General features: G+C 43.8%; 1 protein-coding gene across 4 annotated transcripts in view; it reads right to left on the reverse strand.

Annotated features, from left to right (window-relative positions):
• Positions 1 to 3,527: 3,527 nt before the first annotated feature.
• pdzd2 (PDZ domain containing 2) overlaps positions 3,528 to 20,098 on the reverse strand; it is a 94,725-nt gene continuing 78,154 nt past the window's right edge. For 3 of the 4 annotated variants that reach the window (XM_085293217.1, XM_085293218.1, XM_085293219.1), the window contains 8 exons: positions 18,609 to 19,507; positions 18,174 to 18,318; positions 9,128 to 11,342; positions 8,904 to 9,009; positions 8,728 to 8,829; positions 6,086 to 6,329; positions 5,683 to 5,817; positions 3,528 to 4,098 (listed from right to left, as the gene is read on the reverse strand). In XM_085293217.1, coding sequence (XP_085149343.1) covers positions 3,908 to 4,098; positions 5,683 to 5,817; positions 6,086 to 6,329; positions 8,728 to 8,829; positions 8,904 to 9,009; positions 9,128 to 11,342; positions 18,174 to 18,318; positions 18,609 to 19,507 — 4,037 coding nt within the window. In that variant the 3' untranslated portion in view covers positions 3,528 to 3,907. Of the gene's footprint in view, positions 4,099 to 5,682; positions 5,818 to 6,085; positions 6,330 to 8,727; positions 9,010 to 9,127; positions 11,343 to 18,173; positions 18,319 to 18,608; positions 19,508 to 20,098 lie in introns of those variants that run through there. The other variant, XR_014894566.1, reaches the window with a different exon arrangement.

The following is a 20,098-nucleotide window of genomic DNA, read 5'->3' on the forward strand; positions in this document are numbered from 1 at the left end:
AGAATGAGGGATCATCAACATTTGGGCCAATACATAACTTATTTGTGAAGTATCGATTTTTTAATGATCTAATCATTAAATATATAAATATATTTCACCTTTTAAAAGGACTCCTCCGTGAATCACTCCTCGAACACTTTCAGCCTTGCACTGGATGCTGCAATTGCAGGCTAAATTTCCAGTTGCTCCATTTTAGCTTTTATCTGTGTTTGTTCAAGGTCAAGAGCTAGCTTCTTGAAGCTGAACATCTTTAAAACAAAATAACTCATAACTGACTTCAGGAGGCACAGACAGGTCCACTCCCCTCTCATTATACATGGAGAACAGGTGGAGCTGTCTCCACCTTCAGGTTTCTGGGTACCAACATCTCAGCTGATCTCACCTGGACCCACACCTCCATCACCCTGGTGAAGAAGGCCCAGCAGCAGCTGCACGTCCTCCGTGTCCTCAGCAAGAACAACCTGCTGCTGCTGGCCTTCTACCGGAGCACGTGCTCTCCTACTAGCTGGGTGTGCCACAGCTGAGAACAGGACAGCTGCGCAGAGTGTAATTAACACTGACCAAAAAATGTATTGCCTGCCCTCTGCCACCCCTCGAGGCCATCATCAGATCTTCCTGTCTCAGGAAAACCAGGGCCATCACAGGTGACCCCTCGCACCCCACTCAGCACCTGTCTGACCCGCTGGCCTCTGGTTGGCCCCTCACATCAATCACCTCCCACACCAACAGACTCAAAAACAGCTTCTTCCTGTGGGCCATTCAGGCTGCTGACAAACATTTTGTGCACTTTAGCGCCCTCCAATGGTCAATGTCAGAAATAATCAAATCAAATCAAATCAAATCAAATCACTTTTTATTGTCACATCACATGTGCAGGCACACTGGCACAGCACATGCGAGTGAAATTCTTGTGTGCGAGCCCCACAAGCAACAGAGATGTGCAAACACAACAACACAAACGAGCAAAATACAAGAATGGCCAACCTGAAACTAATAAATATATGTACAATATATAATAGTGTATGCATTTCTGGATGTGTATACTAAATATTTTCCTACGTGTGTGTGTGTGTGTGTGTGTGTGTGTGTGTGTGTATACACATTTTTACAAATTAAATAGTAAAAAAATAAAATAAAATAATAATAATAATAATAATAAAATATATAAAATATACAGAGTGAGACATGTGCAAAACAAGTGGCATTTATATACAGTGTGGAGTGCATAATGTTAAAGTTCCAGTAGTGAAGCTGAGGTGTCTATGACGTGTTCAGCAGTCTGATGGCCTGGTGGAAGAAGCTATCTCTCAGTCTGCTGGTACGGGACCGGATGCTGCAGAACCTCCTTCCTGATGGAAGCAGTCTGAACAGTTTATGACTGGGGTGACTGGAGTCCTTGATGATCCTCCCCGCTTTCCTCAGGCAGCGCTTCCTGTAGATGTCTTGGAGGGAGGGAAGCTCACCTCCAATTATCCGTTCAGAGCACCGCACTACTCTCTGGAGAGCTTTGCAGTTGTAGGCGGTGCTGTTGCCATACCAGGTGGTGATGCATCCAGTGAGGATGCTCTCAATGGCACAGTGATAGAAGGTCCTGAGGATGCGGGGGCTCATGCCGAATCTTTTCAGTCTCCTGAGAAAGAAGAGGCGCTGCTGCGCCTTCTTCACTGTTTTGTTTGTGTGTACTGACCACGTAAGATCCTCAGCCAGATGTACGCCAAGGAACCGGAAGCTGCTCACTCTCTCCACAGCAGCGCCGTTGATGGTGATGGGGGTGTGTACTTCTCTGCACCTCCGGAAGTCCACTATCAACTCCTTTGTCTTTGCGACGTTGAGGGTGAGATGGTTGTCTTGACACCAGTGGGTCAGGGCGCTGACCTCCTCCCTGTAAGCCGTCTCATCACCGTTGGTGATAAGACCCACCACTGTAGTGTCGTCCGCAAACTTCACAATGATGTTGGAGTTGTTAGTGGCTGTGCAGTCGTAGGTGTAGAGGGAGTACAGGAGAGGGCTCAGTACACACCCCTGTGGAGCACCAGTGTTCAGTGTGACGGGGGATGAGGTGATGCTGCCCAGTCTGACCACTTGGCGTCTGTCAGACAGGAAGCTAAGGATCCAGCTGCAGAGGGAGCTGCTCAGTCCTAGATCCTGCAGTTTCCTGTCCAGCTTCGAGGGAACGATGGTATTGAATGCTGAGCTGTAATCTACAAACAGCATCCTCACATACGTGTCTCTCTTCTCCAGGTGTGACAGGGCAGTGTGTAGTGTCAGGGCTATGGCATCATCAGTGGACCTGTTGTGGCCGTATGCAAACTGTAGAGGGTCCAGTGAGTCGGGTAGTGCAGAGCAGATGAAGTCCCTGACCAGCTTCTCGAAGCATTTGCTTACGATGGGGGTCAGGGCTACAGGTCGCCAGTCGTTCAATGAGGAGATGGTGGAGGATTTGGGTACAGGGACGATGGTGGCCACATATATATATATATATATACACACACGTATACATATATATATATATATATAGGGATGGGTACCGGTGTCCGGTGCCATGGTGGCACCGGTTCTGACATAAACGGTAGTAACCAGACCGAAAAGCAGCGCACATTTCGGTGCTTTATTTCGGTGCTTTATTTTCCTGAGCTGTGATACACTTTGAATTCTAGCCAATCATTTTACGTTTCCAATGATAGTAGGCGGGTCCAGGTACGTACGTTCTTTTAGAGCAGAACTACAGATTAAAAATGCCCAAGGCTAAGCGGTCAAAGTCTGGCTGTACTTCACAGCAAAAGATGCAAACTCAGCAGCAACAAGTGCTTTAAGCTGATACTGTGATACTGTCAAAGGAGGTAACACCTCGAATCTGATGAAACACCTGGCGACGCATAGCGTTTTTTTTAAAAGCCGAAAAATGCGCCGTATTTGATAGCTTGCTGCGAGACCTCACACCGAGCACATCTACTGCGGGTGTGGTGCCTGTTATCGGACCGGAGTTAGCAACATCCCCCAAAAACCCGAAGAATAGAGTCCTGGCCCCTAGCCCTGCCAGTGTAGCAGAAATGATGAGGATGATGATGCAGCAGCAGCCGTTCTTCTCTGCGTGAGTAGCTTAATGTTGTTCGTGTGTAATTTACGTTGAGTAGGCTAACCACGTTATTACATTAATGCATGTAAGGTGAACTAGCAAACACCGTGGTAGTTTCATGCAGCTGTCTTCTTGTTTGATGGCAGATGCTCCCTTCACCCTGGCCAAAAAAGGCTAAAATGACCAAAGAAAAAGTGGAAAACAGCTAAACATGAGAGGTTTTTGGACAAAGTTTGTGTTTTTTCCATTGTTTAAGCACTGCTTCCAGCCAAGAGTGATACCATATATGCCCTCTAGCTGTATATACATGTGTATATATATATACATGTGTATATATATATACATGTGTATATACATGTATATATATATATACATATCTGTGTCCAGCACCGGAAAGATGGCTGCAGCACCGGATGGAGCCATTGTCCATATCGGCTACCTTCATACCCGATACCTGAACTCCTCCATTAATGGCAAAGAGCTCCCTCGTCTTGATGTCCATATAGGTGAATAGGTACAGAGGCATATAGTGTGGATGTATAAGCTGGAATGCTAGAGCCACAGTCACCTGCAAATTTTCTGTCAACATATCAACTTTATTTTAAAAAAGGAATGCCTTACAAATGTATTATTTCTGAGTGTTCAAAAGTTAATTTATTATAAATAAACTGAACTCTTCATTCGAAAAATCATAATTACGTATTATGCACCACAATAGTGTCCAGCCAATTATTAAATACAAAGATATTTTAAAAAGGCTAACCAAAAAGTCCAACCATCAAAATGTATAACTGCTTTTTTTAAACGTATCCGCTTGAACAGTAGAGCCTGTCAGGACTCCGTTTCCTTGTTTTTTACCATCACATTGCTCTGCTTGCGTATGAGGAGCTGGTTAGGCCCTTCATTAGTGGCTTTGATCATTTTCCAGGCATCATGGTGCATGAGTCCCTCCAGAGAACCGCCATTGATAGACAGGACTTCATCGCCAACCTCGATAAGTCCGGAAAGCTCTGCAGCTCCTCCTGTGTTAGACATGAACAGCAATTCAGACTCAGATAAAGCTCCTTATTTTACTCTGGTCTACTTATGATCTACACGCTGAAGATATATTCAAATTATAGCTATGATTTGAGAGATGGCCATTCACCTGGCTATAACCAATCGTCCCTGTCAGTGTCTGTTAGATTTAAGCCTCTGATTTCTCCACTAATATATGCATATCTCACAGACTCTCATTATTTGAATTAAGTCAAAGATTTGTGTTTAAATAAATAATAAAGGTACTTTCACACAGGATACACTGCAATCATTACTTTCAGTGTGGCCGTTCCAAGAAAACACGCATGCAGCTGTCATGGTCACTGAGGTCAAAGTTCAACAAATGTAAAGTTTGATTTTGTTGAACTTTCCAGCGTTCCATCTATTCATCCTCTTCTGTTTATCCTTATCATGGTCGCAGGGGGGTGGAGCCTATCCCAGCTATCATAGGGCGAGAGGCAGAGTAAACCCTGGACAGGTGACCAGTCTGTCACAGAAAGACAGACAACCATTCACACGAACATTTACACCTGTGGACAATCTAGAATCACCAGTTAACCCAACCCGACTGACTGCATGTCTGTGGACTGTGGGATGAAGCCGGAGAGAACCCGGGCAAACACGGGGAGAACGTGCACACAGACAACTGAATTCAGGACCTTCCTACTGTGAGGTAACCGTGCTAACCCAAGTGCCACAAATTTTAAGTTATGCAACAAATTTTGACCACAAGAGGAAAATGCTGTGGGGGAAACAAGTTTCCATCCAAACAGAAATGTCAATGCTGTTATAACAGTCACGTTGTTTGATTTAAGGCAGACACAGTGTAAACAGCTTAGATTTTGTGTTTCTCCCAGTAGCACTACAGCTATTAAAGCTCTTAAAGAAATTAGGGGTAAAGAAAATAAACTGATCTCACTGTGATGGCTGTGTTTACTTTCTCTTCTAATGCTCAAACACTGCACTGAAGTCGGCTTCAATCACTAACTTTTACTGAATGAACGAACACAAAGGTAGCGTCCACTCTGTGTCCCACTGATGAAAGTATCTGTGTCTGTGGCTAAAGACCCGGAAAAATATACGTTAAGTTTGTGCAAATGCAAGCAGAACTGCTGCTGTAGCTTCATGATTAAAGTCCCAAGAATTGCAGTGAGTGTGCCCTATCCCCTGATCCCTGCTGTTCATTACAAATGCACCTACAAAATAAGAGAATGACCTTTTTGGGATTTTTTTTTAAGAAAGCATGAATGAAACCAGGAAGGAGTGTACACTGAAACACAGGAGGTGGAACGACTTTAGTCATGTTCCCTGTGATTCACACCAGGCTGAATTTGTTTGCTAAGCTAGTTATCTATGTAGCATTATGTTTATGTTTGAGCCCGAAGGTTTATGTGATAAAATCTTTAACAAACAAGAATCAGTATTCATGTTAACATTATCGTCTGTGACACCAGCAGTTACAAAGACACAGTTTACGTCACATGGAAACCTTGTGTTCATTGTTAACAGCGGCACACACACTGTGACGTCACAGTGTGTGTGCATTTTGTCTGAGAAGAAAAAGTCACCTTTAAAGATGCGTTTGACAGTGAGAGGCCTGTCTCCGTGGCTCAAAGACCTGCCCCCCTCCAGACTGAAGCCCAGTCCAACAGAAGTATTATGAAGCTCCACTGTTACAGCACCATCTGGACTGACATCCACAGCTGAAAGACATCCCACACCAAGAAGGACAGAAGTTAGATATAAACCTAAGAGAGGATGCTGCTGCTGACCGCTGGACTTCAGCTGATTGCAGAAACCACACCACGGGCAGAGCTGTTTGCAAGGTTAATGTTTGTATTTAAAAGGGTCAAATGCTCTGACGAAAGAAGTACTCTAAGTCAGACAGCATCAGAGTGATTTAAAACCGACGTTACAGCCAATGAGAATATTACAGGAAGCTCTGTGTACCCACTGGAGATGGAAACCTACCTCCGCTACGCTCCAAAGACTTCTGGGTAGCCGAGGCTTGTCTGTCAGAGATACACTGCACACTGTCTTTGTCTCTGTGAATGACCACTAAGACCTGGTTGGACTGCTTGGCTTGATGAAGACAGGATCTAGCCTCTGCGTGTGTTTTACCCTCCAGACTGGTGCCATTTATGGATAAAATGCTGTCATCTCTTTGGATTGTACCTTCAAGACCAGCTGCACCTTTCGTGAAGACCCGATGAACCTGAGGACAAAAACATATTAATAATACATATCATTCAGTCATGTATTAAATACATTTATTATGTGTTCATTAAGCAGATGGGTCTCCTGAATTATTGGAGGATCATGGCCTTTACAAAACTGTGAGAGGTCACGGTGAGTTGGTGCAACAGTGACAGTTACTCACTGAGCAATATGTGACTGATTTCAGTCGATCACTGTTGCTCTCAGGTTAACCAGTCCTTTCTGCATCTGCCATGAACTAATAAAGTGCACTGATCAAACACAACATTATGACCACCTGCCTAATATTGTGTCAGTCCCCCTTTGCTGCCAAAACAGGGCTGAGCCATCAAGACTCCACTGGACCTGAAGCTGTGCTGTGGCACCAAAATGTTAGCAAAACATCCTGTAAGTCCTCAAAGGTCCTGTGAGTCCTCAAAGATCCTGTAAGTCCTCAAAGGTCCTGTAAGTCCTCAAAGGTCCTGTAAGTCCTCAAAGACCCTGTAAGTCCTCAAAGATCCTGTAAGTCCTCAAAGATCCTGTAAGTCCTCAAAGGTCCTGTAAGTCCTCAAAGATCCTGTGAGTCCTAAAACCTCCTGTAAGTCCTCGAAGACCCTGTGAGTCCTCAAAGATCCTGTAAGTCCTCAAAGATCCTGTAAGTCCTCAAAGGTCCTGTAAGTCCTCAAAGATCCTGTAAGTCCTCAAAGGTCCTGTAAGTCCTCAAAGGTCCTGTAAGTCCTCAAAGACCCTGTAAGTCCTCAAACGTCCTGTAAGTCCTCAAAGGTCCTGTGAGTCCTCAAAGATCCTGTAAGTCCTCAAAGGTCCTGTAAGTCCTCAAAGATCCTGTAAGTCCTCAAAGACCCTGTAAGTCCTCAAAGGTCCTGTGAGTCCTCAAAGACCCTGTAAGTCCTCAAAGATCCTGTAAGTCCTCAAACGTCCTGTAAAGCCTTAAAGGTCCTGTAAGTCCTCAAAGATCCTGCAAGCCCTTAAAGATCCTGTAAGTCCTCAAAGGTCCTGTGAGTCCTCAAAGATCCTGTAAGTCCTCAAAGGTCCTGTAAGTCCTCAAACGTCCTGTAAGTCCTCAAAGATCCTGTGAGTCCTAAAACCTCCTGTAAGTCCTCAAAGACCCTGTAAGTCCTTAAAGATCCTGTAAGTCCTCAAAGGTCCTGTAAGTCCTCAAAGGTCCTGTGAGTCCTCAAAGATCCTGTAAGTCCTCAAAGGTCCTGTAAGTCCTCAAAGACCCTGTAAGTCCTCAAAGGTCCTGTGAGTCCTCAAAGACCCTGTAAGTCCTCAAAGATCCTGTAAGTCCTCAAACGTCCTGTAAATCCTTAAAGGTCCTGTAAGTCCTCAAAGATCCTGCAAGCCCTTAAAGATCCTGTAAGTCCTCAAAGGTCCTGTAAGTCCTCAAAGGTCCTGTGAGTCCTCAAAGACCCTGTAAGTCCTCAAAGGTCCTGTAAGTCCTCAAACGTCCTGTAAGTCCTCAAAGATCCTGTGAGTCCTAAAACCTCCTGTAAGTCCTCAAAGACCCTGTAAGTCCTCAAAGACCCTGTGAGTCCTCAAAGATCCTGTAAGTCCTCAAAGGTCCTGTAAGTCCTCAAAGATCCCGTAAGTCCTCAAAGATCCTGTAAGTCCTCAAAGGTCCTGTAAGTCCTTAAAGGTCCTGTAAGTCCTCAAAGGTCCTGTAAGTCCTCAAAGATCCTGTAAGTCCTCAAAGGTCCTGTAAGTCCTCAAAGATCCTGTAAGTCCTCAAAGGTCCTGTAAGTTCTCAAACGTCCTGTGAGTCCTCAAACGTCCTGTAAGTCCTCAAAGGTCCTGTAAGTCCTCAAAGGTCCTGTAAGTCCTCAAACATCCTGTAAGTCCTTAAAGATCCTGTAAGTCCTTAAAGATCCTGTCAGTCCTCAAACGTCCTGTAAGTCCTCAAACGTCCTGTAAGTCCTCAAACGTCCTGTAAGTCCTTAAAGATCCTGTAAGTCCTCAAACGTCCTCTAAGTCCTTATAGATCCTGTAAGTCCTCAAACGTCCTCTAAGTCCTTATAGATCCTGTAAGTCCTCAAACGTCCTGTAAGTCCTAATAGATCCTGTAAGTCCTCAAATGTCTGCTGCTTGAAGTTTTGAAAGGCTTGTTGTGTTTTGTAATCTGAGCTGCTGGTAACCTTTGACCTCTGTAGCTGGTGACTCTAATGAACTTTCCCTCAGCAGAGTGGGCTTTGTCACACTGTTTGGTGCATTTTGCTCTTGAAGAAACTTTTCTTGAGATTTTCTGGACTAACTGAATCTTCATATCTTAGTGAGGCATTCAAGGCAAGTAAATGAATGTGCAAGAAAATGTGCTTTAAATTGTTGCAACAGTCACCGTACATTATTGTTTAAATCTGAAGGATGTGAATCTGAACAGAGATTCAACATCTTGTACTTACAGTTATGTCCTTTTGCTCGAGGTCAACTCCTCCAGCAATACTGAAACCAAGTCCTGAACCTTCTCCTTTACTCAGGACAACAAGACGAGTATTTCTGTTAGTCTGCAAAACACACAGAGAGACAAATAAAGAACACTCAAACTCAGCTGGACTCTGTATCTGCAGTGAGACATTACCTTGGTTTGCTGAAGCAGGGTTGATATGTAAGCTTTCGCTGTTAGTGAGGACAGCAGTGTTTCCAGTTTACACTGACTCACAGGTGAAGCCGACAGCTCCTCTAAACTGCAGAGAAAAAGCCATCGAATCAGGACATTTAATGTGTTTTTTTCACCCACATTTCACAGTTATGTTTGGAGCAAAGCAGCTGCTGTGATTTACAATGACTGGTTTAAAGTCTCACCTGATGGACCAGCCGAGCTGCCGGCCATGGGTCTCTCGGGTCCTCTGAGCAGTCTCTTCAGTGACTTCAGCCTCACTGTGGTTAACGCTGTTCAAATCTGCTTTCATTGGAGTTGCACAGGTTGGAAAGCTGTCAGTCACTGGGGCTATAGTGGACTGGGTGTCAGAGTCTGTTTTATCTGCATTGCTGCACCCTCCTGCAACGTCCTCTTTGCACAGTTTTTCCAGCTCAGGCATGCTGAGAGCCCTGAGCTGCCGTAACCTACTGTAGAGAAGTCTGCCATGTTTCTTGCGCAGCACTGGAGGAGTGTGTGGTGCAGCCCCATCTGGAGCTTTGTGAACTTCATTCTTAGAAGACTTACGAAGACGAAGAGAACAGGATGTGGCTGGAAGCAGATTTTCCACATAAGAGCTAAAACTCCTTTGCCGTGTCCGGAAGTCAACAGCATTAACCAGTTCCATATAACCTGCAATCCTTTGGTTCAGCGGGGCTCTATATGCCAGCGCATACGGCTGAGGATCACTGCTTTTCACCAGGGGCTTGTCAACATTAGCCAGATTCTCAAAGGATTTGATTTTATGTCGGACAGAGAAAGGACTGTAATCTGCAGACGAGGCAGTGTGTGCGGACAGGGTCTGTGTGGACAGGGTCCGTGTGGACAGGGTCTGTGTGGACAGTCTGGATGTGCTGGACTTCGCTGTCTCTTCTGTCTCCATAACTGTCACAGGTTTGAAACCTTTACTTGTTGAATGAGCTGCTGTAGAAGACAGTGAATGAAATGCTGTGTTGGTGACCGAGGCAGCTGTTCTTTCTTCTGCGGTGACAGTGGATGAATGCATTGCTGCTAATCGTGCATCTGTATCATTTCTGTGTTTATTTTCTTTTGAAACCTTTTTGTCTCTATGTGACATAGCTGCTGCTGCTGCTGACGATGATGATGATGATGATGAGGAAGACAGTCGCACTTCCATGAATGTCCTCTGAGTGGCAGGTCCATGTGATTCAGCTTTTGCTTCGTAACCTACGTGCATATCTTTTTTGGGCAGCTGCACAGTTTGCAAAGCTCCATCTGAATTTCCATGCTCAGTCATTATTTGCTTTGTGTCACCTGCTCCGGCCACAGCTAGGCCACTCCTGACATCAGGCTGGTTAGTGGGCTTCAAAATCCCAATGGTTACCACAGCTGCTGGATTTGTTGACTGTCTGAAGGAAGCCTTTGTATCTGCAGGGACTGGACTCCCCAACAGTTTTTGAAGAGGCTCCTCTGGGCTGTTCTTCTTTTTAATACTCAAACCTTTAAGTGTGGAAGGACCACTTTCAACCTGAAGTCTGAAGTTACTCCTCCACACAGGACTGTCTGAGTAACCGAGGTGTTTCAGCTTTGAGCTTGTCTTAGGTAAGGAGCGAGTGTCAGGCTTTAACGTATCTTTACACTGCACGACTTTGTGATTGTTGCTCACTGACGCTGACATTTTGGATAGCCTGGAGCCTGAGGGGTTGGATTCCACTGAATATGTTTGTGTGTCGTCACACCTCAGTAAATCTGATCTTTGGGAGACGTCTGCATGCAGATTTTCAGTGACGGAGTGGGCTGCTGGTGGAGCATGGTTTCTGTAAACGCTCGTGTGTCTGGATGCTGCACACGCTTTAACTCTGTCAAAGTGTGGCTCTGTAGCAGAAACAGGTGCTGTACTGTTAAGAAACTGGCATGGTGACCGTGTAGAAGAGACACCACCAATACCATCTGCCATGTTCTTTACCACTGCACTGCAGTCACTGTTTGAACCACTGACATCTGCAGTGGGATCCATGTGTTTACAACTAGGATTTGATTTTTCTGGACCTGATCCGCTGAAAACTGCAGAGCTGCCTTCTTTCTGTTGGTTCACACATTTATTCATCAGAAAGGCAGCACCCTTTTCATCTCTGGCTTCCAAAGGAGGCTTCTCACACAGGGCTGCACCATGTTGGCCTGGACAGCAGGTTTCAGGCTCATCACATGATATTTCCTCACTGGTGTCGTGGCTCACATCTGATAACACGTCGTCTACATTGACGATGGGCAAGTTACAGTCTGGTTGGATTGTGGCTTTTCCTAAATGTGTTCTTATTACTTGATCAGTCCCCCCCTGAACAGATTTGGCTGGATCCACTGTGGATCCATCACTGCTCTGTGACCACACAGTCCCTCCCGGGCTGAGCAGTCGATCTACAGCTGGCACAAGACATGAAAAGATCAGGATCGAATGAGAGGAGGTTGGTAACAACGAATAATTTACATTACATATTTTTTTAAATATGAAACCAGTGAATTGTAATTTATATGATATAATTTGATGTGTAAGTTTAATTATTTATGTGTACATATTAGTGATGCAACGGATCAAAAATCTCACAGTTTGGATCTGATCAATTTTCGGATCAGCAAAAAAAGAAAAAAGACAAAAATTTAACATTTACTTATTGAAGTATTTTTTGCCTGTTAAAAACATTCAACTCAAGACTCATTCCACGCAGTTATTAAAAAAAATTATGGTACAATATAGTGCAGTATAGGGCTTTGTATCTACCACTCAATTCAATTCAATTCAGTTTTATTTATAAAGCGCCAAATCACAACAACAGTCGCCTCAAGGTGCTTTATATTGTAAGGTAGACCCTACAATAATACACACCGCTCATTACATCGCACTCCGCTGCCCTGGAGCTCCACCCATTTGTAGTAGTTGGGCAACAGAAGATGCCTGGGACAGTTCAGCCATAACTTTAAACTTCTCCTGCTCATACATGCTTGGAATGATCTTGCCACTAAAGTGGACGCGCAACCGGATATCATAGCGTGGCTCAAGCACATTCATCATAGTTTAAACCCCTTGTTTTGCACAAAGGAATACGGCCTCCCGTCTGCAGCTAAACACCCCAGTAGCTTCTGTAATAGCTTTAGCCCGGTCGGGCTGGGCAGCAAAGGGCTGCTTAAATGCCACAAACTCCTCTGCTCCTCCACTTGGACCGCTAGCGCTGGCCATAGCTATCGCTTGACAGACCCACCACGCCACCATACACATACTTTTTTTTCTTCTTTTTCGAATCTTCGGACCACGTGCGTGCCGAACCGTGGAGTGGGATCGGTTCAGATTACGGATCAACCGCGATCCGCTGCACCACTATATAACATGTATCTATGTAATTCAGCCTGTTGCATGAGAGGTGAGGCGCCGTCATGAAGGTGAAGTGATTAAAGACCTTTTCTCATGTTAGCAGCGTGAAATGAACCCGAATGGATTTCTCTCTGATTTGAACCAATGACTCTATCAACTGTGTTATATTTGATACAGTCATTGCTGTGAACTGCTGACTCCTAACATACAGAGGGAATGCATACAGCCACACTGTACAATACTATTACATACGATACAGTGATATGCATCAAAAGGGTTGCATTATATTATAATCTACAATCTCATAAGGAAAGACTAAAGCTACTGTACACAGATGTATACTCAGCTGGTCAACTGCAGGACTTAGCTGGAGACATTGCTGTGGCTGATCCAGGAAGTCACATGATCGACTGCTCTCTCTTGTATTACACATGTTTGCACTTTAGTGTCTAACATGCAAAGATGTGAAGAAGTCTCTGTTTACCAGTTACAGAACTGAAACTGTCAGGAGCAGCGTATATGGACAGGTTATCATCAGAGGAAGTGACTTTTCCTCCTTTTTCCTTCGCCTGCTTATCAGTAATGTTGATCTATGATGACATGTTTACTCAGAGAGACATGATGACTTTAAAACAGACATGTGGAAAGACTCCCCATTTTAGTGCCCCACAGCAATCTCTGTGTTACATAAAGATTAATGTTACACTACGCCTAGTGTGAAGCTACAGGGCAAATCTAATATTGGTCATTAAAAGTAAAATATAAAGGTTAGTCACCGTGAACAGAGAGTCAGAGGCGTGCAGGTTGCTTTGGGGAGGAGAGAGCGGGGATGCTGATCCTACATCTGAGGTCAGCATTAAAGGAAAACACACAGCAGTCTATGTGAAAGCTTAAAGAGTAACACTACCTGGTGGCTTAGAAACAGCACTACACAGCAGTGTAAGCGCACATTCAAAGACACACACATATACGATTTAATCATGTCGTAACCATTAAGTGGAGACGGTTTTCCTCCCAGCAGCTGGAGGTTTGAGTCTAAGCTGATGGGCAGGCTGCAGAAAGTGAACGAGCAGTGTAGCGTGACAGAAGTGACATGTTCAGCTGCTTAGTGTAGCTGAGCATCTAATCAGGAATCCAGCCTGTATATTGTTAGTGCTTCTTCCCCAATGCAAAGACAACAACTGTGTGATGAGACGCAGACCACAGCAGCTATAAACATATTATTACTGCACTGAGGAAATGTAGAAAGGGTTGGGTGGAAGGAAGAGTCTAAAGCTCTGAGTAGCCAATGTTTGTTTTTATTCTCGTCTGACATTGGCCAATCAGCTGGGCAGTCCATATATACGGTTTTTAAATGGAGCTTTTCTATTTTCTCAAAGCTTTACACAACTAGGCTCTTTCATCCATTCACACAAAAACTTTTTCTATTTAACTGCTTTCTATCTAACATTCAGAGACATTCACACTCCGATGGATGCATCAGAGAGCAAGTTGGGTTTAGTATCCCGTCCAGTATATTCAGCAGGGATTGAACCACCAACCCTCCGATCAGTGTTGGGGAGTAACAGAGTACATGTACCGCCGTTACGTATTTAAAATACAAAATATGAGTAACTGTATTCCGTTACAGTTACTGTTTAAAAGGGTGGTATTTAGAATACAGTTACTTTGTTATAAATGGATTACATGGCAGTCCTCTGTAATTCTGGTCATTCCACGCTGCGCATTGCGGCTGGAAACCCAAACAAAACACGCGAGAAGAGGCTGTAAAAAGAAAACGCGTCCTGTTGGTGGCGTCAATCACACGATGGACCCGGAGCCAGCGCCAGCGCAACAGAGTTTCGGACTTGGAAGTTCCAACACCATTTCATATTCAAAGAAGAAAGGGATGGGCGAAATTTAACAGTGCAATGCAAAAAAAGAAGATGCTCTCCTCGCCAAAAACTCCACCTCCAACCTAACAAATCAAGTAAGTTATTTTTAAAAACTAACGTTAGCCTACTGCAAATATCTCATTTTAGTTGTGGTAGCTACCTGGGCTATGTGCCACTTCAGTAGCTTCGATGTGATATTGCTGTGATTTTAGCTAACATTGTTAGCTGACATCAGCTAACAATGTTAGCTGACGTTAGCTAAAGTTAGTTCATAGACTGTTAAACTTGATGGATAGCATTAACAACCTGCTAGCTTCAAATTATCGTGTGCAGTTCTGAAAGCAATCCCAAAATGATTAACAGTACGGTGGACATTAAGGTTGGGCGAGATTTAAAAATTTTCCAACCAACAATCGTCAGTCAAACAAATGATGATAACCAACATATTCGCGCAGGTGACTTGTTAGTGGGCGGAGTAATGTAATCATGCACGGACTGATTTGCGCATCTAGAACATAAATAGAAAGTTTTCCTTGTTGGAGTTTCTGTATTAACATTGCTCCTTTTTTGGATTATTCATTTATTTATTTGAGATGCACCAAATTGCACAAAAAACCTTAACTTTACCTCTGATATTTTTTTATGGTCGCTGGAAGTGACATTTTGGTTTTTAACTTATTTGTTGTTTGGTCGAGTGTCTAAGACATAAACACTGGAACACAGTTAAAGTGGAAGAAGAAGACAGTTTCTTTGTATCCCTACCAACCATTGCGGTTTCTTTATTTAAATTAAATGTTTTGTTTTTTCCTGAACATAGACTACTGCTGTTCTTTCATTCTGAGTTTGAGTAAATGAATCGCTGCATTTGTTCATGCCGTTAAAACATCACTATTATATTTCCCGTTGACTGCTTCTCTTGCCTTCAACCAACATTATTATTATACTTACTCATGGGCAAAAAAATTAAAAAATTCGTCTTGTAAACACAATCGGCGAAAGGCTCAACCTATTGTTGATAGTCGATATATTCGTCTAATCGCCCAACCTTAGTGGACATTAGGTAAGGCTGCACTTTTTGCAGTGATCTCGAATACAAAACTATTTCTTCATCAGTAATATTTTGTCTTTTGTTCGGTCTCTCTTTTTTTTTTTTCCAGAGGACGCATCCCAGGGTTATACGCAGTTTACCCAAAGCAAACACATCGGATCATGGTGATGAACAAAGTGGCAAAGACACAGCCTCTCCTCCTCTCAAACAAGCCATCCTTAGCACTCCAGCCATCAGCCAAAGGAGAGTAAATTCCTTGGTATTTGACTTCATAGTCAATGAAGTGCAGCCCTTTTCTACTGTTGAGAACACCTCATTCCGTAAGACGGTTGAAGGACTAAGTGGGGGCAGGAGTCCTGTTTGCAGAAAAACATTGATGACTCGTGTTGAGAAAACCTTTCCAAAAAATGAACGAAGCAATAACTGAAATTCTTCTACATACTCAAAATGTGTGCACAACAGCAGATATCTGGACTGCGCATCACAGAAGTTTCATTGGCATCACATGTCACTGGATCGAGTCAGACACATTGGATCACAGGTCTGCTGCACTGGCATGTGAGAGGATAAGAGGCCATCACATTTATGATGTTATTGCCGCCAAAATAAGTCAGGTTCATGCTGAATTCCATATCCGAGGCAAGGTTAGTGCTACAGTCACAGACAATAGGAGCAATTCTGTAAAAGCTTTCAATGAATATGGAGATTCAAAAACAGAAGATGATCTGGAAGACACAGGTGATGCACAATTTCATGATGTCACTACAGTACTTGAGGAGGAGCAAGAACACGAGGAGCTGAACTTCTTTTTGCCACCACACCATCGATGTGCTGCGCACACACTAAATCTCATTGCCACGACTGACCTTGATAAAGCTGCTTCACAGCAGGGTGTTTCCAGAAAATTATACAGGAGTGCAAAGGCAAAATGTGCAGCCATCTGGAATAAGGCTCATCACTCATCAGGTGCTTCTGAGGTAATTGAAGAAATTGCCCAAATGAGATGTGTTGTACCTTCAGTGACTAGGTGGAGCTCAGAGTACCATGCAATCGAGAAGCTAATGAATCTACCTGAAAGTCAGCTCAATGAAATCTGTGAACATCTGAAGGTGGCAAAACTGCATCCTCAAGAGACAGTGTTTCTCAAAGAGTATGCAGCCACTCTGAAACCGCTTGCCTACTCAGTCAACCTGCTCCAGGGGAAAAGAACTGCTACTTCGGATATGTGATTCCCACCCTTCTCAGTCTGAAAGCCAAGTTATCTGAAAAGTTGACACAAGTGCAATTTTCAACTCACATCCTCTTAGCGATCATCAAAGCAATTGACACTCGATTTGCAGCTGTATTAGCCTCCCATGAAGCAAGGATGGCAGATGATGAGAGAGAATCCACGAGAAGAACGATGGTCCAAGAGGCCCGTCTCCTCAACACAGAACCTTCTAATGACACCAGCACCACTGGACATGCCTCAGTGGGAAATGAGCCAGAAGATGATGACGACAACAGCTTCTTCAGTTTTCAGAGTACACAGGTGACCTGTTCTACAGCGGAGGATGAGGTACAGAGGTATCTTCAAGATTCAGATAAGACATTGACCTCATTAATGGGACATCCAGTGATCAGAGCCCTCTTCTTAAAACACAATACAACTCTGCCGTCAATTGCTCCGGTCGAGCGTCTCTTTAGCCACGGAGGACTCGTCTTCACCTGACACCATAACCGCATGACAGACAAACACTTTGAACAGGTGCTCTTGCTGCGTTACAACCGCCTTTACTGGACTGCAGACTAGGCGGAACAGATGTAGGTAGTCTGCTGAAACTATCCTGGTATTGTTCACAGATGGGGCTTGCAACCTCAGTATTTTGTAGTCTTTAGTATTTGTTTTTGGCATGCATTCAAAAAGCAGCACCTCATATGTTTACTGCAATTGTTCGCCAATTATTTGATTTTTGGGGCCATTTAAGGTTTTGAACCAAGCAGTTCAGCACTGACACCTCGGACAGTTCTTTGTTGCTTGCCTTTGTTAAATGGCCATAAGGTAATGTTGCTGAGTTGCATTAAAACATATATTGTCTTGTTTTAAAAATTATATCTAGGGTAAGGTTTAAAATGTAATTTCTCATTGTTACATTGAGTTTGAATATCTGAGTTGTATTGAAAAATCTTTTGTAATTTAAAATTTTTGGTGGAAGAATAATATTGACAGTAAATGCCAAAATAATATATTTTTCATTTTTGAGTATAATTTTATATATTGCCTTTTTTTGTCCTAATAAGAAAACAGTCATTGAAAATGCTGATATTTTTTCTCCTTGTGCCAGGCTACTTTTGATTTTAACTAAGTGATGTTGGTGACCATAACAGTAAATACTCTTCAATGGCAGATTTTATGTTTGTCTAATACTCTTCCACTTGTCAGCTTTATAAATAAAAAAATATTGTTAAGGAAAGATGGTGCTTTTTTATTATCTTTAAGAAGACAAAACAGCTTATACAAACATACCCAAGTCTTTGCTCCTCTACATTAAATATATTAAGTTGGGCTTAACAGCCAAATGGTAAAGAAAAACAAACAAGAATGTGCAGGATGTGATAGCGACATTTGTGTAGTTGTAAAAAGCATGACAATATATTAAGTAATCCAAAGTATTCAGAATACGTTACTCACATTGAGTAACTTAATGGAATACATTACAAAATACATTTTGGGGCATGTAATCTGTAATCTGTAGTGGAATACATTATAAAAGTGACCTTCCCAACACTGCCTCCGATCAATAAAAGGCCTGCTGCGACTCCACAATGAGGGACAATCCAGACTGGAGTCCCCTGTGCCTGTTTCACAGTGCTTTCAGCATCTTCTCCCTGACTCGACAGCATCAGGCTGTAATTTCTTGAAGCAGGTGAGCTGCTCATTTTCATCTATTCAGCTTTAGAATAAAGTCACACGGTGAGCGTCTTACCTGAGATCGGTCTCCTGATGTCCAAGGCCAGTGTCAGAGGAAGGCTGTGCATGAGTTCACAAATGTCCTGGTAGCTGGAGGAGCAAACTAGTTTATCTCCAATCTTGACGATCTCATCTCCGGGACGCAGCCTGCCTGCAGACTCCTGGGACCACAGTTAGAGAAACAAGCTCAGCCTTTACATGGAATATTTTTAATATCTTAAATCGTTTGATCCTTTAAAGAATCACCAGAAACTTCAAATATTCTTGTTCGTATTCAGTTTGCAGAGAAAATTTTGCATATATATTTGAATTTGTATCATCTTTGCTACAGCCATCATTTTTTTGCTTTGCAGTTTATTGCCAAAAACTGTGTTGTTGAATTTATTTTGTTTTTTGGGTGAACCCCCAACCCCCATCCCACTGGTGTAGGGTTGAAAGCAATCCCACGTACCCTTTCTGCTGCACCTCCAGGCTCCACCCCAGCGATCACCAGCTTCAGTGGTGATGACATAATCTCCAGTTCAAGCCCAAATGAATTCCCGTCGTTCCTTCTTAGGATCACCGTGTTAATGGGACAAATCCCTGCAAACTCACTGGCATCTTCCTTCTCATATAGCTGACTGGGGATCATGTCGGCAGCCACCGTGGGGTTTGTTCCTGTGCTGTGGGATGGGAGCTGGAATGGGGCCAAGGCCAGGGTGGGTTCATCCGTTTGGGATGTTTGCTGCTGGGGTAGGTTTGGTGCTTCAGTGCTCATAATGACCCTGTTCACTGCTTCAAGCTTGGGGGACTGCTTTGACTCCAACTGTCCGTGACTTTGATTTGGACAGTCCTCACTGCTGGTGGTCATATCAGTGAGCACAGAGCTGCTCGACACCCCTGCTGTGTGATCTAAAGGCTGGTGGATGAACATGAAGGTTAACTCACAACCAGGTGACTCTGACTTATTGGGAAAACCATCCTTACTTTGAGTGGAACTGTCACAGAGTGCTGTGGGTATATCTCTGCCTCCACTCTGCAAATCTCCACTATCTTCACCGACTAACACCGAGCTGCTAAATACACCTGCTGAATCACTCTGTGACACGTCACTGCAGGTAAAGGCTTCAGATTTTGTGGGTCTGTGGAAGGGCTCAATTTTTCTGCTGCTGGCTGAATTTTCTCCCTCGCTGAGGTCATCCTCGAAGCACTTCACCTGGCAGAGAAGTGGGCTGCGTGCTGTGGGGGGGCTGGACCATGTGATGGGCTGGCACACGGCCTCCACATGGTGACTGAGAGGTGCAGAGGTTTGGTCTTGGATGTTGTTGTACACACGGCCGTCTTCCACTTCTGTCAGAGATGGGCTGAATCCTGAAAATAAAGATGAACTTACAGCTAATTTTTACAAAACTGGATGCTGTGTAATTGTTTAAAGAGAGATGATAAATGCTTGGTCTCTAAAAAAATCTCATAAATGGTCGGTGGCATGTGTGGGGGCAGGGCTTGAGGCTCTTTCCTCTTGGATGCCCCGAGTGCCCTTTTCTTCTGGCTTTTTTGTTTTTTAATGTATGTGTGTGTGTGTGGAGTCGTGGCCGCTCCCCTCAACAGTAAAGTTTAACGATTAATCACAATTTTGCTAAATAAAAGGATCTGGCTTGCATCAGTCACATGATGACCTTTAACCAATGCTCACCCTTGAAAGCAGAGTGCACTGGTTACGAGCTGGGAACCAGTTTGCAAATACCATGCACATTTTCTGCCACCTGGGCGGTGCGGAGCTGTAAACAAATTAACTGGGAGACACAGAGTGATGCAACAAAAACCAGTAAGCAGGTGTACAGCGTACACTGTAGTATGTAGCACACAGGAGTATTAGCTCATTATGGACACGCTGGTCAGTTGCCTTTTGGCAACTGATGAAATGAGCGTGCTGTGTGTGCAACAGCTCGGCAAACATTACCT

This window comes from Mchenga conophoros, linkage group LG12 (assembly GCF_057382185.1).
Source record: "Mchenga conophoros isolate Kocher_MC1m ecotype Shallow Benthic linkage group LG12, M_conophoros_male_GT1.1, whole genome shotgun sequence".
Taxonomy (NCBI): domain Eukaryota; kingdom Metazoa; phylum Chordata; class Actinopteri; order Cichliformes; family Cichlidae; genus Mchenga; species Mchenga conophoros.